Below are 24,778 nucleotides of genomic sequence, written 5' to 3'. Positions count from 1 at the left end.
CCAATATTCAGGCAGATTAAATAAAGAATTAAAACATGCAATAAAGTACTTTCCCTGTCTGTGTCTTTACTCTGTATGTAACAGCTGAAAGGAAATCTAAGTAAATGTTCCAAGGTGAAGGGGGGTGAAGCTGTCCATCTAGGAAAACAAACTGTAAAATCACTCTTTAATGCCCCCCCCTTTCATCAAGCTGTTTTTGGGGAAGGGTGTGCACTGCAGCAGAGGCACCAAGTGTAAAGCACATTCACATTTAGGGTAAGATTCAAGGGGAGATTGCAAGACTAACCCTGAGGAATGGCAGATATGTCTTAAGATGACTATCTTGATATACTTAGCTTTGAAGTGGCAGGGTGGGGATCTAATTGAGGTACAAAAATATCCAGTGAGGGATCTGGGTATGACACTTTTCTGTGGTTAAGGACAAAGTACAGAGCTGAGAGCTGAGCTTAGGGTCACATTAAAATTAAATGTCCAGCCCTGAACCAGACAGACCATACAGAGCTCTTCTTCTAACAGGTACTCCAGGGATTAAGAGAATACAGGCTTATAAATACCCAAAACACCCCACCAAAGAAATTTTGCACAGCTCATAGGGCTGTGTGTCTCACTGTGAGTCTACAAAACTGAGACCAAGCTGCTGCTTTGCATTTTTTGCAGAGGTGGTACAATAAATCTCTTTCTCACAGTAAGAACAACTTCCATAAATAATGGTTTGTAGTATTAGGACTGAGTAGAAACTAAGGATGAGACATTTAAAAACACTGATTTAATTATTTTTCTAACAGGATTACTGAGAGCTTAACCATTTATTCCAATCAGCCTTGAGTTGGGAGAATTTAATTTTTGAAATACAAAATTTTCTAATCCTCTCAGGTTTAAGTTGTAAGCATCCATAAAAAATTATCTGGTCAAATGTGCAAACAGCCTGAGAAAACAGAAAAGAAACTTGAACCCCTTCATAAGTGTATTACTTTGGCATTCTATTTCAGTCAAATTCTACCATGCTCACTCTCAGCAGTGACTGCATTTAAACAGGTAAACAAATTAAGGTTCTGTGAATCAGAATTGCAATATAGAAGCACACAGAGGACAGAAGCACAGAAAAGGAAGAGAAAAAAACAACAGACCAAAAGGGAGGGTAAGGAAAGATTAAAAGAAGGTAAGGAAAGCAGACATCAAGGTCTACTATGTAATTTACATAGGTTATGTCAAACAGTTCAAACAAACAAAAAGAAAAAAAAAAAAAAAAGAAAAAAGAAAAAAAGAAAAAAATTTTAAAAAAAGAAAAATGAAATAAAGAAAAACTAATTCTAAGCCTGGAATCATTGTCAATGATTGCCAAGTGGAACATTGCCATTTGCTCAATTTGCCCTAATAAAACAACTTCTAAAATCAGTATGTGTCCCCAGTGTGTGATGCTGATGACGGCAAGGAAAGAATTCATAAAAGGTGTAATAACCAGAAACTCTCAGTGCAGAGATGCTTTGTTTTGCCATGAATGTAAGCAAATTATTCATCAAGGAAGATATACGTCAGTTATGGATACCATTAATCACACGACTTATCCCTAATAAATAAAAGTATGAGCGATGCTCTGCCTTGCGTTGGAGAAGCTCGGTGAAGTTGGATGTCTTAGCAACAGAGACCTTGAGTTTCAGGTAAATGTCAAAGCAATATTTTGATCTTAATTGGCAACTGTAAGTGTTGAATCAGTGTGTGGTCAAATAAACATCGGTGTAAAGTAGAAATAGGAGGAGGGGGTGAAAAGCCAGAAAATTAGCCAAGCAGCAGTGACTCTGAAGGGCTTGTTCAAAAGTGGCTGTCAGGAAGCAGCAGGAAGCAAAGACTGAAAGCGTGTTGCTGCAATCCAAACAAAAAACAACTCCTACACAAGCAGAGGTTTTAATAGCAGAGGATATCAGATAATTATGAGGATTTTGAAGTACAAGGCAAGAATGAGCAAGCAGATGAATTGCAGAGAGAAGCTTTGCGCCCATGCTGCTGTCACACTGAGATCGCCCCTCAGCAGTGCCTATTACCTTCTGAAAAGGAAGGAAAGGTGAAAATTCACTTCGGACCAGAAGGCAGGGCTTATAAGGCAAGCTGCTAAAAGGAGACCCAAAAGTCTCCAAGCGCAGCTGGAGGTCATGTCTGGCTCTACCCAGAGAGTGGGCCATTATTGTGTATGCAGCAGAACCTGTTCAGGAGAGATCCATGTGCTTCCCAGGCACAAGAGCAGTTTGGGGCAGGTGGCTGAGTGACACAGCGATCAGCACCTCTGGGTGACAGGGACTGAATGGCAGCAGTGGCATCACTGCTACTCCAACCACAATCTATTCCCCAAATACCACCAGTTCATCCCATTTAATCCCAGGCAGCAAGCAATTTCCACTTTAAAAAGTGACAGCTACAGCTATCCTCATTTGGCATCTACCACAGGCAGGCTAAATCCAAGCCCAAGCAAAACCAGGCAGAAATGAATGTTATTTTATAATGGTAAAGCTAAGCCAAAACCTGACTCAGCTTGCTGGCCTACACAGATGGGCAAGGAAGAAGAAGCAGAGGAAGGGAAGGAAGATATGGATGTCCCCAAGAACAAGGCAAATTATTTGTCTTTCTGAGCTCCCTCTGTTATTTGTCATCACTTCTCCTGCTCTTGCTTTCCAGCAGTTCTCATATCCCTTCTCCATATGCACTCTCCCTAACAAAGAGGCCATTAGGAGGTGACAGGAAATCCAGATTTTGTGGCTCTGGCTCCAGCTGAAGTTGTAAGCAAATAGTATATTCATTAATTCCATATATATTATGAGTAATTTTATAATCCTGTTTCTGCAGGCCTGGTCATTGTGCTACACTTCCCTGTTACCTCTCAGATATAGAAGCCATATCCAGTTCCTGTTCTGATGACCAACAGCCCAGGCCATGTAAGGGCTTCCTAAAGTCACTGGAAAATCACTTTCACTGTACCTCAGTTTCCCTGTTTTGTAATTCTTGTGCCCTTCAGGAAGAGGAACTGGAGACTTTAGTGTTAAATGATCACTCTGCTCTCTTTAAAAATGGAAAGTGATGCCCTTAGCCTATTAACAGGGGTTTGTGTCACGGAGGTGTTGGAAAGTCAGATGGTTAATCTTGCCAGAGATTCAGTTCCTTCTTTCTGCAAAAAAAAAAAGGAAACTATGACTCACTGAGTCCACAGGGTGTATGGAAAATAAAACATGAGTGACCTGCAGATGAGAGTGATTGGAAACACTCACTAAAATGGATCAGGGAGTTAGAGGAGCTTGGGTGAGGGGAATATCAGGAGCCTCCAGTGTGACAGACTGCTGCATAGGTGAAGAGAAGCCCAGCAGCTGGCAGAGACAGCATTTTTTGGAGAAAACCAAGGATCCCTTTTCATTTGTGAACCGGCCAGGAAAAGCAAGATTATTTATACTGTGCTTGAAAAGGTATGAGAGGGGTCCAAAAGGAGTAAAGGACTAAAGTTACCACCAGAGAACAGTGAGACACTGAGATCAAACCCAGCAGTGCCCAGTCAGACCGACCTGTGTTCAAAACCTCTTCCCTGACAAAAGGGCCAGACTTAGAACCTGAAGACAATGAAGCCAGGTGACATGAACAAGGTAAATGCTTATTTGAATAGTTAAATACCACTTTAAACATCCCAATCCATTTTGAAATAAACACACAAGTCCCAACAAGTTAAAAGATGCAGCACAGGGAAAAGAAAGAAATATAAATCTGCCTACAGCAGTCCAGGTCCAATTCACCTGTGCTATGTAATGCCAGGAAAATACCATGTGTGTGCTGGCCTCTTTCAGTCTAGAATCCAGGGCCATAAACCTGCCAGACAGGATACAAATAAATAAAACATTCCTGTGGCCAACTCAAGTACTTGAGCAATATGCTCTTCTTCTCATGTCAGTCCATTAAAAAATTCATATTTTTCAGTGGAAGAAACATTGAATCTGACTAGTCAAGTTTAGAGAAATACTTACTTCTCCAGAGAAATTAGCAAAATGCAAGTTTTAGTCCTGGTAGAAGCAAATACATCTTCTCATTGTGCTTTAATAGAGATCAACCTTCGTCTCAGTGACCTACAGGTTTGTAACTAGACTGACAGTGGGTAATTACTGAGCTCATCACTTACCATCTCACAGGGACAAAATTATTAAAAGGTTTTGAAAATTGTATGAAAATATGTGGAAGAGAAAGAATGGCATACTCAGAGCAAAAGGAAGAAATTAAATAGCATGGGTCCCACAAAAAGCAAAATATGAATGGACAGTGTCGGACAAGAGCATGTCTGGTTTCATTACACTCTTGCCCTTACGGAATTATACCAGAGACAAGTCTGGCTCTTTATGTTAGAGGGAAATAATAGTATTAAAATGGTGGAGGAGTATATTTTGACTAGTGCAAAAAGCAACATTGGAAACATAGGTGGGAAGCTTCTGGATTATAACCATTATTACACAGAAAAAAGATTTTGTTTCATGTAGCACATTTCACATTTGGGTCAAATCTTGCATCAGACACTCACAAGCAATATCTGAAAAAACTTGGCCTAAAATCACTTCCCAGGAAGGATAAAACACATTCAAATAGTTCACTTAAATGGGATTTAATGTTGATCAGGATATCAAGAACATCAAAGGGTACCTTCTAAACCTTTACAGTCTTACCTTTTCACATCTGTGGCTGGAAGACAAATATCTAAGGAGTAATAGATAATCCTTATCAATCCTATTGGTAATAATTATTCACATCTAGAATTATTCATAATTGAAATCTCATTATTTGTAATACTGAGGGGCAGCACAAAACCAACAACAGATTGAAATTATAGTGAGGGAGGTAGTTTTCAAGAAAATAATAAAAAAAAAAAACAAAACCAACCAAGCCCTGAGGACAGACACTTGCAGGAAATCCCAAATGATTTAAGATACCAGTGAATTCTGACATTTGAGATGGTAGATGCCTGATGCAGCATGGGTTCCAAAATCTCACCAGACCACAAGAGGTCTGACTAAAATAATTGCACTGCATCTCAAGTTTCCAGTACTAATACATCCAGCATCAGGTCAAGTGTCCCTAAACTGCCCTGAGGGCTCATGCGGAAGACAATGAGCAAAATGCATTCACAGTTAGTGCATGTGTACCCAGTGCTAGGCACAGGAGTAGCAAATATTTTCACTCTCCATCACAGAAGTGGATGGCACAGTTTTCTCCTACCACTTAGGCAAACCTTTCAAAATATTTACAGCCTTCAAAAGCCCAGCTTTGGCTGTATTTGTTCTGATAGAAAATGCCATACCAGTGACAGAGGCTGCTTTTAAGGCATTTACCCTGAGAACTAAAGCATAAACCAAACTAAATAAAATGGACATGAAAGGACATCAACTATCTGCAAGGCTGATGGAAAAGCAAAATGGATGCAAGAAAAAGAGGGCAAGCATGCCTCAAAGAAATGAGAGGTTAAGTCCACAATTTCCCTGAGGGAGACATGGACTGCTGAGCAATGAATACACTTGAATTAAAAATTGAGGAATGAAATTAAAAAGCAATCAAGGGTAAGAGTGAAGCACAGTGGAAGTAAGAAAATACAAAGCTTTGCACAGTGATTATACCTGAACAATATCAGCAAGTGTAAGTGATTTATTAAAAAAATATGGATATTGATCTAGTACCGATATCCAGCTGTGACGGACAAAAACTCTCTAACAATTTAAAGTTAGAAAGTGTATGTTTATTCAACTCTGGGCAATGTTCAGAATAGCTCCCAAATACACACCGCACCTTCCAGGTGATTACAGAGTTTTTTTATCCATACAAGTAATGAATACACAAAATACAAATACATATTCATCATTTTAGTACATTCCATTCCCCACTTCGTATGCTAGTCGCTCCAAAAGCTATTAAGCATGCGTAGTTTGTCCCTTGAAATGGGTCGGTGGTCCCTTTCATGGGGATGGGTCCCTAAATGAGGAAGTAAATCAAGTCTTCCTCGTTCTGACCTTTCTACCTTTTCAATGCAAGTATGACAAATGAACTCTTGGTAGAACTCCCATTCTTTGTCTTCAATTGGTTCCAGAACAGAGGAGGCCCACAATTATCTTATGTTCCTAAAAGCTATTTGTCAGTTTCTGTATTCTTCATTATAAACCCAGCTAACTAAACATTGTGCTGACAAGCAATTAATTATTAGTTAACTACTAACTCCTAACTTCATCAAGGCCTACTCATTTATTATTATTATTTTAATTAACTCTAGTAAGGCTTATTTCTCTTAGCTCCTCAAAATCTCTAAATGACTTAAAGTTTACGTTTCATAAGAATGATCAGGAAACTCCAGCTGGGTCAAAAATAAAAGACCGAGTTACCAGATCACCAATGGGCCACAGAGGTCAGTGGTTAAGGGAGCACAGGGGGGTGCTGTGGAGAACATGGGTGGAGCACAAACAAAAATGGGAAACAGGGCTCTGGGTATACCATTTTACAAATGGAGGCAAGGCTGCACTTTGTACCTGCCCACACACAAAGAGGCAAAGCAGGTAATTCTTTTCAAAACATCATAAAACATGTTGATGGCACTTCTCCTCTAAAAGAAATGTCACAGCAGTTAAATCATTTTGGATGAAAAGGTGTTGAATGATGGACATTGGCAAAACTCAACCATTACTTTGTCCTACTGAGGCAAAGATCTGTGTAAAATGAAGATTTAACCCAGATATTCAGCTAAATACACAAGAAGAATTTTTTTCATGGACAGAAGCAGGCCTAGATCTTTACACAACAAAGTTAGACTGAAGGAAGTTGCTACTGGGTACTACATGAATTAGGATCAGGATTTAATTGTCTCTGTATTAATCAGTAAGGACAATGGCCACTTTTTGGCTGGTAAGCAAGATACCTATAACTCACTTGTCCAGGGCAAAACATTTCTGGAGAGCTCCTACAGCCTAACACAATTCAAACCAACCAGAGTGGGCTTGTAGACTCTGGCCTAGGAGCTGCTGAGTGGCCACAGCCAAAATAAAAGGGGCAAGTGGGCAAAGGCCAGTCTGTAGTGACCCCTCCTCATGATATGAGGTCAGGAAGACCATGGTATAACACATCAGGGAGTGACACTCTTGGAATAATGCAATTTGCACTGAAATAATGGATGCTCATTACTTTAATTTACTGTCATCTGAAGATGGAGAAGGATTGGCAATTCACAGACCAGACCAGCAGGTGGGTTTTTTTGCCATCTCAACAGCAGAGGTGAAAGAAAACACTGCTAGAAATACAGCATAGAGGGAGCAGGGATATAAACCTGCTGGTTTTCTGCATCAGGGCCATGGGGAGCACTGCTAGGGGGCACAACAGAGGAAATAACATTTCCTGACACTCTAGTACTAAAACTTCAGCCACCTGATCCTCTCCTTTAAAAGCAAATTAAAATCATGGTTAAAAGTCCTCAAACCTTTAAGTAGAAGAAGGAAAAAATTTTGGATTCAGGAGAATTGCTTAAAGCAACAGCAGCAGTGGGAAAGGGAATGGGTGACAAGTGGGATGGGTGACTGCATCCAGCCTCTGGATGGAGGAATATCAACGTGTTGGATCCAGTCCAGAGGAAGCCACCAGGATGATCAGAGGGATAGAGCAGCTCTGCTGTGAGAAAAGGCTGAGAGAATTGGGATTGTTCAGCCTGGAAAAGAGAAGCTTTGGGGTGGCCTTTCAGCACGTGAAGGAAGCCAACAAGAAATACGGAGAGAGACAATTTACATGGGCCTGGAGTGACAGGACAAATTGACCAAGGGTAAATTTAGGGTAGATTTTATTAGAAATTATTCCCTGTGAGAGTGGTGGCACAGATTGCCCAGAGAAGCTGTGACTGCCCTTGGATCCCCGGCAGTGTCCAACGCCAGGTTGGAAGGAGCTTGGAGCAACCTGGGATAGTGGAAGGTGCCCCTGCCTATGGCAAGTGGTGGGACTGGATGAGGTTTAAGGTCTCTTCCAACCCAAAACATTCTGGGATTCTGTGATCCCATGAATTTGGAGACAGCTGAATTAATCCATCAACTCCCTGTTGGTTCTGCCCCCTCCACTCCCTTGCCAACATGGATGCCTGCACCCCATGGATGGTCTTGGGAACATCCTGTAGCAGGAGCAGCATGGCTAGAGTGTCAGCTTCTCCTGCTGTGCTCAACTGGATCTGGCCATTTTAAGGTGATGCCCATATCCTGTAAATACACTTTTTTTTTGGTGCTCTATGTTGTTTGAAGACTTTGCTTTGTTCTGAAGTTTCCTCTCTGAAGAAAGCCTCCCAAACCCAAGACCTGCCCAGCACCTTGTCAGGGATTCATCCAGATGACTCATAGGATACAGGTAATTTCTGTGGGGTAGTAATTCCCTCTGGTTAGAGCTGGAAGCACAGAGCTATGTTAGCAGAGAGAGATGACTCACTACGTGACCTTCAAATTACGCCTTTTGGGGCAGACGTTTAAATGGAAGGAGAGTTTTAACATAGGAATGGCTAGGTTATGGCTAACACTTTCACATGGTATTAGCAGCTGTGCCAAGGGTGGGGCAGGAGCTCTCAACTGACCTGAGCTGGCTGTAGTTAGGACAAAAAACCCAGTTTAGGACAAAATACAACTTGGGCCACAAGTAGCCTCCATGTCCCCATTGCAATTCCCGCTGTCCCTGCTGTAAGAATTACGTGACTTTAGGGTACAGACTAAATGTGTAGTTAAAGTTTATTTTCTCTGGGCTTATTCCTTTAGTCCATACAGTGCAGAAATTGATCACAAATAATCTTATATGGTAAGGAAAAAAGTAAGAATGCCTGGGAATCGATTTGCAACTGTTGGATAAAAGCTGCCTAAGATATTCATAAATGATGGGTTTACCTCAAGTCATGAGATTCTGATATTAGTAAGAGGGCACACATACATAAGAGTAATATTTTATTCTCATTTAGAAGAGACAAAGCTTTCAAATAATGCAGGCTGCCTGCATGGGAAGGTTTGCTGACTCTTGCTGTGTGATTCATTTTTTATTTACCCTCTGGCAGGCCCTGGGGTAATATTTGTTGAGAGTCTTTAATAGTTTTGGAAATGTGTTCTCCTCACTCAGCTGAAGAAAAGGAGTTTTAAAGGTGCAGATTCTCTTCTTCAGGTGACACTCTCCCTGTGCAGAAGTCAGTCTGTTAAAACACCCAGAATTTAGTGAATTTCTTGCCAACAGAATATTGGTATATAGCAAAGTATTGCTCTGATATTTTTCCCTTGACAAAGGGAAGGACTGTCCTATTGATCTCTCCCACGATACAGGTTGGGAGATGAAGACAGATTTCAACATTTTTTTACTGTAATGGCAGTTTCCTGATGTAATCCAGGATTATTCCCTGCTGGCCAAACAAGAACTGACAAAAAAAAGGCCAGCCCTCAGCTGAGCATCTGATTCAAAGGAAAATTCAGCTGAAAGGCAAGCATTGGAAAGATGAGTCAATACAAAAGCAAGCGCCAGCTCTGGATTTAAGCAGAAGACCACAGCATTTAACCTACTTTAGCAGATCAATGCAGTAGATTTTTAATCATCACATTAATCCTGAAATAAAAATAATTACCCCAGAGATTGGTATTAAAGTCCCTTAATTATATCTCATTTCATCATCCTTTTTACTTGGGATCAGAAGCTGCAGAGACCAGAGCTTCCTGATGTCATTTCTCCAGCTTGCAGTTTGGCTCTCCTGTTCAAGACTTCAGATGCATCTACAGGAATGAGGCACTGGCCTTCATGAGAACACCCATATCCATCCCACCCAGGAGAAAACTGAAAAAGGGAAAAAAAAAAAAAAAAAAAAAAAGAAAGGTGGACAGGATTATGCTTTCCAATGACACTGTATAAAACTGCAAAGGAAGGAGTGGGGAACATTATACAGTGGGTAAAAAATGTGTGAATGCCTAGAAATTCAATCTTTACATTGTCCCCTTCTTCCAGCAATGCCAGGAGTTCATTAACATCCCAGAAGGGGAAAGAGAGAACTTTGACCAGAGGCTGGGCCCCTTATCAAATTTCACTGAGCACAGTTTATTTCCTGGAGCATCCTTTCCTGTCTACAGTCCTGCCACCCCCACAGGTGCCCTGGGAAGATGGCTATGGGCAAGTGCAGGACCCCAATCCTCCATGGACAGCCTCAGGTGGGATTTCATGGCTATCAAACCAGCCCATTCCCTGCTTGTAAGGGCAAGTGGCATGGCACAGCTTACAGCAACGCAAATTTTCCATCTTTCTCCCAGAAAAGAGTTCCTTTCTCCACTCTGCTCTTTGGGATCAGTCCTGAGTCTGTGCTGTCACTTGCATTGTGCCCGGGCTGCTTGGTTTAGGTCACCTTCCCTGCCTTGTTGGCCTTCGCCCATTTCCACCATCTTCTTGCAGAGAAAAGAGCTACCCTGGTGTTATATTCAGAATTAAAAGCACTGTGCATTTACTGAAACAGTACTTTAGAGTAATTTTCAGGTTTCTCCAAACACACGAGGGAATTTCTTCTTGCTGCCCAGGGAGGAGGCCATACGGCCCGCTGTTGCTGCAGGTGTTGGGATGCAGACAAAGGCATCCCAAACAAGCAGCATGTAGAATCCTAGCGAGTAAATGGCTATGGATTCAGGCAGCGTCCCCGAGCTCCAGCTTGGCAAGTGGCACCAGGGATATAAATATCCCCCTTCCTTTCTCCAAGGAGCCTCTCCAAAATCACCAGGCACAAGTTAAAACATATCCAAGGAGCCTCGCAGCCGGAATCAGCTTCTAGCAGGGGGCTTAACACCGGAGGTTGGTTTGTGAAATGCAAGAGTAATTAAAGGTTACAGCTGCCCCTGCACGGAGCTCACTGGCAATCAGACTGCCCTGGAATGCTCACCAGAAGGTACTGCAGGACATTAAGAGTGAGGGAAGAAAAGGAAAGCTGAAAAAAAAAAGTACCTTCATAATAATATTGTGGTAACAATGCAGACTGCTGCTTAAATCACCTTTCTGTCACCAAAAACTTAGAGCCACATCCTACATTTTTATTTCCATGGAAGACGGGAACTGCCAATTCCCAACAGAAAGGAGCTGAGGTGCTTTTTTTTTTTCCCTGTACTGAGTTAGGGGAGCCCTCTATGAGATTATTTTCACATGGTTAATTAAAAAAAAAAAAAAAAAAAGAAAGAAAAAAAAAAGTAAAAGAAATCATTGCAAACTGGAGTAAAAAAAAAAAAAAAAAACAAAAAAAACGAAAAGAAAACAAACCAGCAGTGTTTTCCAGTCGAAGTGACAAAATATATACTCATCTCCCTACTTGGGACTCTTTGATGGCAGAGGGCTCAGAACCAGACTTTGTCCTTGGAATCCCTGGAATTGGACATCAGCCTTTTTTCATTCCCTGATGATGACAGGAGAGGTTCCCCAGGCATGAGGCAGGACAGAGGTAGGCCACAGACATCACTCAGTGGAAGAGTTTCTAGTTGCATCTTCTCATAATTTTATCTTATCTCTACTCTGCCATTTTTCATGTCCGTTTGTACTTGTGATTTATTTTTCTTCTCTCTCCCCCTGTTGCAGTAATTCTGACTTGGAAAAGCAAGGATTGGTAGGACTGCCAGGCCTTCAGGACAAAGAGGAAAAACTGAGAAAATAAGGCAAGATGAGATCTCCACCTGGCCATAAACTCATATTCTTAACCCTGAGGAAGCTTAGTACTACCCTTGTCTACCTACCAGGTTCCTGAAGCTCACCAAATATGGAGATTTTATACCTCACTGGGTCATTATTTTCATTAAAAGTTCCCCATCATTATTAAATCCAAATCTTTCCTGCTACAACACTTTGGCACTTTGTGAGTGTTTAGAGAGATGTATTTATTGCTTTTTTCTTCTAAGATTTAATCTGGCTATTTCAAGTCTGTTAACCTTTCTCCCCTCAATTTTCTCCAAGCCAAAAAACTTATGTTTTTTATGCTTCTGCTCATTCTTGCTTCTTCCAGCTAAGGAAGTCACATCTTACTGGAGCTGAGGTGCATAAAAAAAATCAGAGCTCCCCCAGACAAGGCCTTGTCCAACACAAAGCACACAAATTGCTCTGTGGATAAATAACACCCCTGTCTAAACATATTAATATCATGCTTGCTTTTTCCTCCCAGGAAGAAATGTTGGCTGATTTGCCAGCATTTTTCTTTTTCTTGGCAAAGGCAAACAACTACATGAGTTGCAAGCAAGGCAAGAACCAAACCATTTCTCTCTCCTGGCAGAATGCAGCTTAATTCCAGTAAAAAATTCCACAGCAGCTGCTTACACAACTGAAACACTTACCTCAAAACATGTAAGGGAAACATTCATCTTCATAAAATCATGCAAGCTGTAACTTCTCAAACTAGGTTTAAGTAAAATAAACTCTGCATGGGTCAAGGTTAAACATTTATAGAGCCCCATCAGTGTTTGCTGTGAAAAGAGCATTTTCAGATCAAAGGCTGATGTGTTCTACAGCGAGGCAGTCTCAGCAGCAATTCATAAGAACATAGCAGTGCAAAAATAAAGTGCTCTCTCGGTTATCTGGAACACTAATATTGATTTTAGGAACTGCATCTGCATGTTTGTTTCTAGACATTGAAGTTTCAGCAATGAACATGCTACTTCAACATCTCAAGCCATTTCAGCCTGAACTTACACAGTGTGGGAAGCCTTGTAAGGGGCAAATACTCAGGTGGCATGAGTCTTTAAGTTGAATACAAACCCATATTTTTACTGCAGTTGAGGATTAAAACATAATCCAGGAAACTCACAAAACATAATATTCTGCCTAACCTGCCTAACCTCATAACCATTATGAGTCCTGCACTCATAATCTAACAAACATTACAGATGCTGGATGCACCTTCCCAGACTGACAAGACATTGTCATCATCAGCAAGAATACTGAGAATATATATGGTTTCCCTGGAGCTCTGTCTCCCCTCAGTCTGATCAGACAACTTTTCCTATTCCCTCTGATCCCCCCTTACCTCTTAAGATAGTTTCTCCCGTAGAGGATCTGCTGCAGCAAGGTGACCACGGCAAAGGCGCAGATGAAGATGAAGAACAAAGTTCTGTTTCCCAGCAAATCCCGGCTTGATGAAGGGTCAGTGTATCCCATCCTTCTTAAAAGCCACTGAAGCTTCACCGGGTAAAATTCAGTTCATTGCCACCTTCATGCCCTTTTTGCAGGGGAGTGGAGGGGAATGTCTGCTGGCTTTTCTGTGAGCAATCCAAGGACAAGGTATCCCACTGTCTGGATCTGCTGCCCCTTCCTTGCCCCTTTTGGATGTCAGCTCCAGGACTGTGTGCAATGGCTTGCTTCCATGGCAAAGTTTCCAGGAGATTCAGACGTGGGTAACATCTAAAATCATCTCTCAGAGCTCTCTCAGCACAGGCAGCCTGTGCTGTGTGAGAGGCATTCTGTTCCCTCTAAGCCTCTCTTGAAAACCCGCTGCTAGCAATTATCTACTTCAATCCCATTTTCATATTCCAGATGGGGGAAGCTGCACACAAACCAGAGAACTGCAGCCAATGGCAAACACAGGGCTCCGGCAACCTGCGTTGGAAGCACATAGTCGTCAGCTCTTCTCTGCTTCTGCTCACTGATTCCGACCAAATGTGCTCACAAGGAGACGTGACTGGGGCTTGCTATTATTGAACAAGCATGCAACAATCATGAGGATTTCATTCAGAACCCTGCAGGAAAAAAGAGAAAAAAAAGAAACACAGCAGCAGCAGTCTGGTCAGGCTATCAGGAAAGCTGCATTCTGTAGCAGCACGCCGTCTGTGCCGTGGCTCCGGTGCTGTGGAATTTGCATGCAGAATACAGAGCCTTCAGTCCCACACTGCTCACTATTTGGGCTCCCCTGTTTCCCCTACTCCTCCAGAGTAAGCATGAGCAAGGTCACTATGCATCCCTTCAAGGACAGAGCTCTCAGTGCCTGCATGCTGATTTATTGGAGGTTCTGAGTAGCCTCACAGCCGCAGAGAGAGAGCCTGCCTCTCAGTGCAGGCTCTGAGAACCATTCATTTAAAGAGACAAATATTCTGATTGTTCCTCCACTAGACACAGTTCTCTTCTGAAAGGGTAGAGCAATTAGACCTTGTCCACAGCCATCATAAGTCCTCTTAAAACCCCACATTTTCAGGAGAGGCTCAATTCAACTCATGGGGAGTTTTGTCACTCATTTCATTGGGAGCAAAATCTGCCCCAACCCTAAAACAAGTTCCAATGAAAGCTTTATCCATGAATGAAACATCCAGACTAGGAAGTTGTTTTGCCCCAATAACAGATGGGAAAAGGATTTTGACAACAAAATGAAGGGGGAAAATCCATTGTCTAAGAGAAGAAGATTTTTGTGTGCATAGATTTTCCAACGGTTAAATCAGTGTATGCAAATTTCTCTAGTGTGCCAGCAGCCCAGCTGTGTGGAGCAGCAAACAGAGAGTGTTAATGGACTTTGTTTCAGCTGTAACTGGTGCTCTATGTGAAGAAGGGCCAAAGGTAACTGTGCAAGCCTTTCAACACAATCCTTAAAGACAGGGCTAGTCCTCAGCACGACCTACAGCAATTTTGGGCAAGATAGACAATGGCTAAAGCAGGCTTTGCCTTACCTATTTTTAAGCAACAAAAGTCACACAAGTGTTTAAGGTATGAAGCTGGTCAGCCTGAACTGCTGCAGGCTGGAGAGCAGCACTTTAGGCACAACTGACTTTGCAGAGAAGGTTTAGGGATCCAGCTCCTGGTATGTCCTGCCTCAGTGCCTGTCACAGCTCACACACCTCTGTTTCTGAGCCCTGCTAAATGCTTCCATTATCACCTTGCTTATAAATAGTGTGGGGACCCCGGGTCAGATCAAAGATTACCCAGGGAAAAGTAGGGGTAGAGGGCAAGGACATACTGATACTTCCTTGGAAACAATCTTCTACTATTTTTTCATTCAGGGTCTTCCAGAACAAAGGAAAGAAAACCAACATTTAGGTTAGAAAAATAACTCAGTGGGATGCACTGTACTGGGAATACTACACATACCAGGGGACCGCAAGCTAAACACAAAAAGTAGTTTGATTCCCTGTTGTCAAAGCCATCAGCTCTGGGGCCAAATATTTATTCTTTAAATTATCAGTTCATATAAGCTCACATTATGTGAGACTATTTCCATATAGGAACTGTACCATTTCATACCAAAAACCCTCTCAGGAAAAGGAAAAGCTGTATGGCCATCAAAATTCCCAGGCTGAGACCCCAAAAAACACTACACTGGCAGATTTGTATGCAGTAGTTTAGTCAAGGCCAATAAGTTCAGAATTAGAAGAAAAATTTACTTAATTATTTGAACCGTTTGATTACTACTGATAGCTTTGAAAACTCAGAGAAATTTGCCCCAGTTGCTCTGGGAGTCATTTTACAATAACAGCAAATATCAGAGAGTAGAATTTGGCTTCTTATGATTTTCTGGAGGTGTGACACTGAATTTGCAGATTCTTATATCACTTAGGTTTTGGTGAAAACACTTTCAGCTTTTCTACCTTTACTGCCCTCCATTCAAAAGAATTTTTTTTCTTCGTATCTGTGTAGTAATTCACCAAATTCCTGAGCCTAGCAGAAGCTCTTTCTCCTGGAGTGATGGTGAGCCTGAGCTGCTTCAAACAGCCCATGTATTGTGTCAGTCTTTGATTTTCTGTGTCCTCTCATCATTCTCTGCTATATCAGGACTGGCCAGTAGTTGCAGCACCTGAGAGACATATGAGCAGGAGAGCTGCAGACCCAAAGAGCAAAGTACAAGGGTATCTACAAAAAATAGGAGAGGTTTTCTGTGCCAGAGCTTGCACAGGTGTCATTCCTGACATCACATGGAAGAGAAATCTGTTTGCTGCCCTCAGCCCAGTACAACAACACTGCACAACTGGAAACAGACCAGCTCCATGCAAGCACAGAGAAATAGGATGTCTATTGACAGATTTTCATAGGATGCTCAAGGTTGCCTGCAATATTTATTGTGAGAGAAACCATCTTAGAATGCAGCAGAAGTGCTGAATGAGCAGTGTCAGCACTCATTCCCGGGGCCCTTTGAGAGTTTGACTTGTAAACTACAGGCCTCCTTGAAACCGTCAGGCCTCTGCAGAGAAAAAAACATTATTTTTAAAAATAATTTTACACCCTGCACTTAAACAAGCAGCAGACAACAACAGATCCCCTCCAGAGTCTGAGAAGGACTGGAAAAGTCCTCTAAGACCATTGAGCCCAAGAATTCCCCCAACACTGACAGGTCTACATTAACCCATGCACCCAAGTGCTGCATGCACCTGCTTTAATAACATTTCCAGCACAACAGACACAAGCTCAGAACAGGTATTCGTGCATCATTCTTGGAGCACAGACTTCAAAAGCAAATCTGGCAAAATGGATCTTAATATGAAGCTGCCAGAAGCAGTCAGTCTTACACGTGTCTGGCCTTTATTTGTTGCGTGTGAGCTGCTTGCTAAATATCACCAGAGATAATCTGTCACAAGAAACTCTTCCAGCGTGAGCAGTGAGACTCTGAGTGCTCTCACACAAACACAAACATTCTCCTTACAGTGACACCCTCCAATGGGAGCTCATCGTTTGCTATTCAGGCCCAATAAAGCAGGTTTGAATTTATTTATTTTTTAAAAAAGAAGTTAGCATTAAATCTCAAAGACAAAGAAGCTAAGACCATGCTACTGAAGCTCTATATGAGGAAAGATGAGTTGGCAAGAGGACAAAATCTGGTAAGAGTCAGACTCTACTTCTCTTCTGGAGGCGGTAAGTTCATATCTTTCTCTCTGTTGAAAGGACAATACACAGCCTCCCTACTGAACTGAAGTTTATTTTTTAATGCAAATGAACTAGAAAAATTCATTTTTGATCGGCAGGCCTGATTGGGAATTTTTTAAAGTATCTTTTCACTGAACCTGTCATTTGAATCAGTGTTTGACTGATCATGCATTCTAATTTCAGCTGAAAGCAAGGTTATTTGGTATCTGGGACAGCAGATCTGTCTCTCTGTTGTTTAAATTACAGAACACTTAACTGAACATGTTAAACTCACAGACTCATACAGGTTCCGGGTAAAACAAGACATGCTTCATGTTCCCCTTCAGGATTTTTTCTCTTCCTGCCTGCTCAGCCACTCTCGTCTTCATGGCTATTATTCAGACCAAAGAACTCCACAGCCAGTATAGCAGAATATTATGGTCAGTAAACAGTTTGAGGAGAACATTTTTTATACCTCATTTCCCCTCCTAAATTAAAATTAACTCATACCTATTTACAGTTTCTACAATGCTTGTGTAAACTGCTAGATTCCTGATTTTGCAAAGAGCTGGCACATAGGTATATGGCTGGAAGGTTCCGCTGAATACGAAACTCATAAACATATGCTTATCAATATTAATTCTTTTGCAGATATAAACCATGAATTTATTAGCATAATCGAGTGCTTTACACAATGTCTAGTCCCCCACCACTGCCACAAATCCATATGTCTTAAACTGAGAAAGTGAAGGAAGCTGAAAGAATTCAGCTAAGATGTAAACATTTATTTTCTTCTGAATTGGGTTCAGCCACGTGGTGATGGCAGTGGCTAATTTGGCACCAGGCTCCTACCTGTGGAGACAGCTGAATTAGAGGACATGTCCTGAACATAACATATGGTCTGTACACTGGATGTACGTCATCTCTTAAATCATGACCAATTTTCTTCCAATTATGGGTCACACAGTGCCCCATTATGGGGGAAAAAATGACCCAGTGCATAAAATATAAATTTTTTTCCCTGATGACATCATCTCTGTTGGAAAAGGAATGATGTCTTCCTCAAATGAATAAAGTTTTCTGGCAGGAAGCTCTGCAGAGACTGCCTTGGCTGCAATGCTGTACATTTAGTGTTGACAGTTCCTTATAGCAGAGACTGCTAAAATGTATAGCAAAATGCAAAACTCACAGCTGGGGACATCTCTGCTTTCCAAGTGGGTTTAGCAACAAATCAAGGGGACTGAGATGTTGGCAGAGCCACAGAGGGGTCAAAGGGCTTCCATGGCCAACACTTGCTCTCAAAGAAGAAACTTGATCCTGCCTCTATCCCAAACAAGTCATAACTCCCACCTAGTTCACCAAACCTTTAAAACCTCCCAAAGGAAAGTACTGGAATTACTAGCACTCACTTTAATGGGTGTTGAAAGACTGATATTTCTTTTGGATTAAAATATTCCAATAGTACCATCACACTGAACAAATTATTTCCCATGGCCAGAATAAGGATCACACATTATCTAATGTTGAAAACCACAATTAGTAACTATTTCACTATTTCAACAATACATTTTTACAGCAAAAGTGAAAATGTTAATCTCAGATGTTTTTAAAAATACGTAATATTGCATATTAATTCACAGAGAGAGCATATCAGATTTTGGAATGTGTTTTTGTTCTGTCAGTGAGTGGTATTCATCAAAATGAATATAAATGTGAAAATGAAACATTTCTTCTGAACTATCAGCTAATTAAAACCTTCAAATTTTTACACTGCTCTTATAATCAAGGTGTAAAAGAGACCTGTTATAGAAAATTATTTAGGAAAAGTTACAAGGGTAACTTTATATCTCTGTTCTACAGCGATTTTGTATTCAAAGTAATTAAGTATATTCCTCTTGAATTAATCCTCAGCTTCGGTTCCCATGACCTTTCAAGCAGCCCAGACATTCAGGTTTTGAGCCACTCTTCATTATGCCCTCCAATAGCACTAATTACAATGCTGGCTAAACACATTACAAATCACTGGTCTAACTACTACTTTACCTGAGCTACTCCTCTAGCCAAAACCAGTAAGTATTCAGACACATCATGATTTTTTAAAATAATCCATGCTAGTCCAGGTTCAGTTCAGTCCATGACAAAAATTATTAATAAAAAAATAATCCATCTGGCTTTTGTGGTCTTCAAAAATCCCTATTTTTTATGAGGTATATGAGTGTTCTTCTGGCACTGTGGAAATGCCCACTGGACCCTGGACAAGGAACCTAGAAGACAGACACCTCTACCCTTAACAGTACTGTGACAAGACACACCTTTCTGCCCCTCCTGGGGCAATGTGGATTCAGTTGTTAAGCCATGCACAGTCTCTGATCTGACCTGAAGGTGGCCACAGAGATGGCTGTTAATAAAGTTGGTGACATTTTCAAATTCCTTTCTTTGGATCTGTGATCTGTCATAAATTACCGGGTCGTGCTTTCCTGTATTAGGGTAACAAATAAAGACTATTCCTGGAACAGTCAGACACTGCAGCCAGGCATCAGCTGAGTCAGCTCCTGCCATGGTCATTTGTAATTTACCCAGGCAAGAAGGAAAGGTGAGAGCAGGACTTATTAGCCCCTTTGGCAGACAGCAGGAATTGCAATTTGGAAGTCATGTTTGGTAGCATGGAAATAGCTCGGCTTGCAAACAAGTGCAAAACCAAGACAACAATGGTCCATTTTGCTGCCAAACAAGTTTAAGAGTCTCAAGGGCGGCACCACCTACCCAGATGGAAAAGCCCCAGGCACAGGCAGGGCCTGGATCACCCCTGACATCTGCCAGCAGCTTGGACTTTTACAGCACTGTTACAGGCAGTGCTGGTGTGGGCAGGAAGATGGAGAGCCACAGCCAAAAATGTATTGAAGCATCTTCTTCCTCTCAGGATGCTGGGAGTTAAATGAAAATTCTTGTTTGGCTCTTGGCTGCAAGTTAATTGTCCAGGGCTATGATTTGAGAAAGACTTACAGTGAGGCCTTAAACTCAGCCTGGGATAGTGGAAGGTGTCCCTGCTGATGGGCAGTGGCTGGAACAAGATGGTCCTTAAAGTTCTTTTCAACCCAAATTGTGATTCTATGATTTATGATGACCCCATTGACATTAGCTATATTCCAACTACTTCCAGCGCTGTATTCCATGTATTTCTTTCTATAACAGGACCACCAGTACATCCATCAGTCAGAAAATTTTCCACTTTTATCCACAATCTTTGGTAGTGGTATTGACCTCTTGCTGGAGACCCTGCAACAGCTATTCATTTAAATAGCTGAGTACAGTCAATTTGACGTGTTTATTTTCTCGAAGCATCTAAAATAGGGAAGACAGAATGGTAATTTATCCACAGCCAATATTAACAACCAACACCATATGGCCTACAGGACCCAGTGCTGTGCAGGCAGATATTAAGGAAAGAAGAGTGGGGATGAGGAGAGGGTAGCACAGCATGGCATTCAGCCAGAATAGGGCTGGGGTTTTTTTTTTTCCAAATGTTCCCATTCACATCACTTTATTTAAACATCACTTTCAATCAGCTTTTTTATTTTCTTCCAGGTGTATCCAGCGGCTCCTCTGGAGCTAAGAAATTTGTGCGTGGGATTTCTTTCATGCACTGTCAGTAGGAAGGTATGTTGCAACTATAATTCAGTCACTTTAAACCACATGTAGCTGAAGCTTGAAAGGAAAATAATAATAAATTGTTTGGATTGTCAGGCTCAGTGCAATCCTCAATCAATTAAAGCTTATTTTAGCACCAGGGCAGTTTATTTTTATAATGTTCTTCTGGCATTTTGATGCTTCATGTTACTGTGTAACTAAAAGGTCCTGCTGGGAACAAATTACTCTCAGTAAAGCATTCTCTGAACTACAATTTGAGTTTCAATGATAATAAATATCAAATGATAATAAATAATATCCACAAGATCAAACAGCAGCAAGAAAAAGGCTACTGACAGTGAGAGAGAAAGGCTTTGGAACTGGGTAAAGGAGGAAAATAAACAAAGGGCACAGTAAAACCATTGTTGTTTGGGCTCAGTCTACAAAGTATTCTTCAATGTATATGACTTCCAAGTGTAATTCAGTGTATTGAGACATTAAACAGTGAAAAGGAGAAACACCATTTCTCCAGCAGCTTGCTGCCTCTTTTCATGAACAGTTAAAATTAAATCCTGTGTCTGCATTTTAGATCTGCATTTTCTGTTGTTATCATGGTCCCCTTTTCACAGATATGGATTGCCCAAACCTGAATTTCTCTTTTGCTGCACTTGAGAATTTGAACCACAGTGTCAGATTCACACTGTAGCTTTCAGAGCTTCAAAAGTTGCTTAATTGATGAGGAGGGCTCTTCCCTGATGTGACAACAAAAACCAAAACTAGTTCTGTGTGTAGGTCTTTGTAGTACATGCAAGCAGCTGGCAAACAAAAACAACACCGTGAGTACACCTTTCCTTGCTGGAATCAGAGACAAAATATTTGTTTAATAATCACAATAAGTTGTTCTTTTTTATCACTGTGCCAAAGACAAAGATATTATGGAGGATATACCCTAAACTGTTGCACACTGTCATTATAAACTGATTCAACTTTTGCTTTAAACTTTACCAGGCAAGGGAATTAAAAGCAAAGTGGGAAGGGTGTATGAATAATGCCCCTTACCCCTTTTTAATTTGAAGTTTTCTAGCCTCCTAGTTGTGCTTGCTTTTCCACATTTGAAGCCACCCCTCACAATACACTGTTCCAGGTAGAGGTTTTCTATTTTCCTTTCCCAACTGAAAAAAAAAAGGACTATCTAAAACACAAAATAATAGGAAAATTAAGTCCCTCCAGTGCAGTAAGGAGCTATGGCAGGGTCATTAACTTCCCTCTGGCAGCTCATGCTCAGTTGCTCTCCCCTCACCTTGGATATCACTACAGGTTTGGTTTGGAAATCCAAGGAAGCTGCAGCTCAGATCTGTACATTCAGCATTCTCCTTCTCTGGACAAAGGAAGGACAAACTTTTTCCCTCAGCACTTCCCCTTCCAGTTGATGAAGCAGAACCAGCTGGCACTGAAAAAATCAGTGTTTTCACAAAAAACTGTGCTGTGAAACATCATCTTAGCTAAGACAGTCACCAGCTCCACAGGAATACACACCTTGCTCTGGGTCACACACCTGGCAAATCCCTGCAAGTTCTGACCAGCCTTACACAGAGCTCCAGACTTGAGTTCACCAGCTGCTGCCTGGAACCAGCACATCACCTCCCCTAAAATATGCAGAAAAGCCATTAACTCTGCATCTTGTATCTACTGCCTGTCTTTACAATCTCCACTCTCCCATCACAACATGTCTGTGCTACAGAAATTAATGTGTTCCTGCTAGAAGTTTTATCTCTCCCAGAAGCTAGTGAAGAGTTACACAGCTCCAAAAAGTTACAGTTCAATATTCATCCAAGGTGATTTCAAACTACAGCTCCAAAAGTTTCATACCCCATTGGCTTTAATAGATTATTAATATTACATGTAAAAGCTTCAATTAAAGCATCATTAATGATTTTTGCTGCTTTTGCAAACCCTCCCAGCAGGCCAAAACCCTCCCAGCAGGCCAAAAAAACAGGTTCATCCTTATCTTCATTGGAGTGGGGACAACAGCCCTATCATTTCCTAATTAGCTGTAGGTTTGGGTTCAGCTCCATGTTCTACCCGGCTTCCTTCCTGACTTCAGGCAGAACTGCACCATTGAGGTCTCCAGGCTGGCTTGGCAAGGCAAGGTGGGATTTCTGTGATAGCATGGCTGCTTCCAGCACCTGAACTGTGACTGGTGCATGTTGAAGAGGAGTCATCTGCCACCTAGTCAGCTCATCCCATGCTCCACACACAGTGCAGATGTGTGTCTTTGCCCTCCTCAGCACCTCTTCCCTCATTTCTGAACCAGCAATCAGAGCATTTCTTGGCCTTGCAGTTGTACTACAGAAGGAACACGGACAATTTTTCACTTACTGTGTAAGGCAAAAAAAACCTAGTAACCCTGCTGCCTTTTAACATATGATTTTGCCAGTTTAAGATCCTAAGATCTTGCTCTTGCAAGGGCAAGATCCACCTGACTGAGCACAGGATCCACTTCCCTACACAATCCCATCCCAGATTCCTTGAACATGCCTGCTGAAGATGCACAAGTATCACACACAGCTCTTGGAAAACAAGAAATCTTGATGTTAACAGCACTGAAAAGAGATGAGTCTGACTCCCACCACCAATGAATGTGCCTACATTCACCAAAACCCTCCAGGCACTTAGCTGGGATTCAGTCAACACACTCCCTGGAGAATAAGAGCTCATTGAATCCAAAAGTATCCTGAAGATATGTCAAATGAGTCACATCCCAAACCCACCTCCTTCTTTCCTGAGTATAACAGGAGTTTGGATGACCATTTCAGCTGCAGATGGAATGGCAAGAGGGCCAAGTGTGAAAACAGCATGGAAACAAGCTGATGTCAGATAAATAACATTAGGAACTGAGCTGTGATTGTTTTCCCCCGTAATATTTAATCCACTCAAAGTGCTAGTCTTAAATCCAGTGAAAATGTCACAGAAAATCACACTTCCTGCAGCCATCTACCACCGAAGGGGGACAAAGCTACAGAATTTTACCCAGATTTCCCCTTTTACCCTGGTGGTCTTGTTTCTCTCCTATAGCTACTGAATATGATCAACAGCAAATGAATAAAACATACCTCCATGTGAATGGAACAACATGTGCCAGCTTTGCTGCTGGCACTCTGTCCGCATGACTAGCATTCCCCTTTGCTAACCCTTCTTCCCTCTTCTGCTGTTAACCCTGTGCTCACAGACAAAAGGAAAACAAAGTAAACCTTTGGTACTTCTTCCTCCTCAGTAACATGAAAAAATGGTCAAGATGAGGAGATGGGGGAAGTTATATTCCCATACAATGTAAGAGAACCAAGATACTTTAAAATAACAGATCTCCTGGAACTGAAAGATTTTTAAAAGCAAGAAAAATGAAATAATTTGAAACTATAAAAAGGAAATGCCCAGTTATATAGAAGGTAGCTTTTGAACCTCCCTGCCACAAACCGAAGTGCTTAGTGAACTTCAAAATCTGCTCTGATGATTTATGCAAAGGGTAAGATCATTGACAGCTTCACAGACTGGATATGAATGCCTCAAAATCACTATGTGAGCCACTCAGACTTCCCTCAGCTCAGCTATTCTCTATTCATATTCCAAGAAGGTGGGACACAGGGACAGCTTGCATTACCTGAAGCATTTATTATTCAATATTATAATGTATTTTCATGTTCTTCAATAAGATGTCTGACCTGCAGGTTATCCCACAGGGATGACAGGGAATGAGGACAGGAATATAAAATGAAAAAATACTAATGTTTGCATAATTTGGCCCCTGGAGGAAATCTCAGAGGGAAATCATAGGATCTAGAGATTATTAAGAGAGCCTGCCCTGATTTTTAGGTTATATTTCACCCTTTGGCCATCTCACTGGCTGCAGGATAAATGTCACCTGCTGTGGCAATAGCAAATACAGTTTGCTGGGCTAAAGTTCCTGGTACGGTGTTTATTTGTCTTGAACACTTCAGGAAAAGAATGTCTGCAAAAGAAATCTTCATTTATTGCACCATTTGAAGGCTAACAGAGAAATCCTCAATCAACAAGCAGCTAACAACTGGGTAAATGCCAGATTTCACTGAGTTTTGCCAGGGATGTATTTGGCCATGTATATTTTTGTTTGTGCATCCCCCATAAAGACAAATTTTGCTTAACCAAGAGCCTAAGCCAATATATGTTTAAATCAGTGGGAAGTAATCTTGATTTCCAAGGGAGGAATGCCAATCTAAATCAATTTATTATCAATTCAGACTCTTTTTTTTTTGTTCTCACAGCAAAATCTACTGCTCAAGTGTCTTTAATCTATCCCTGT

The 24,778-nt window shown here is 41.4% G+C and overlaps 1 protein-coding gene across 2 annotated transcripts in view; it reads right to left on the bottom strand.

Moving 5' to 3' along the window:
• The window catches only part of ST8SIA5 (ST8 alpha-N-acetyl-neuraminide alpha-2,8-sialyltransferase 5), a 69,781-nt gene that overhangs the window by 34,188 nt on the left and 10,815 nt on the right, over window positions 1-24,778 (bottom strand). Inside the window, exon 2 of one of the 2 annotated variants that reach the window (XM_002195296.7) lies at window positions 13,025-13,733. In XM_002195296.7, the coding sequence (XP_002195332.2) occupies window positions 13,025-13,155 (131 nt within the window). In that variant the 5' untranslated portion in view covers window positions 13,156-13,733. Of the gene's footprint in view, window positions 1-13,024; window positions 15,328-24,778 lie in introns of those variants that run through there. The other variant, XM_030258489.4, reaches the window with a different exon arrangement.

Source organism: Taeniopygia guttata, chromosome Z (genome assembly GCF_048771995.1).
Source record: "Taeniopygia guttata chromosome Z, bTaeGut7.mat, whole genome shotgun sequence".
Taxonomy (NCBI): domain Eukaryota; kingdom Metazoa; phylum Chordata; class Aves; order Passeriformes; family Estrildidae; genus Taeniopygia; species Taeniopygia guttata.
This window is presented reverse-complemented; position numbering and strand designations above follow the sequence as displayed.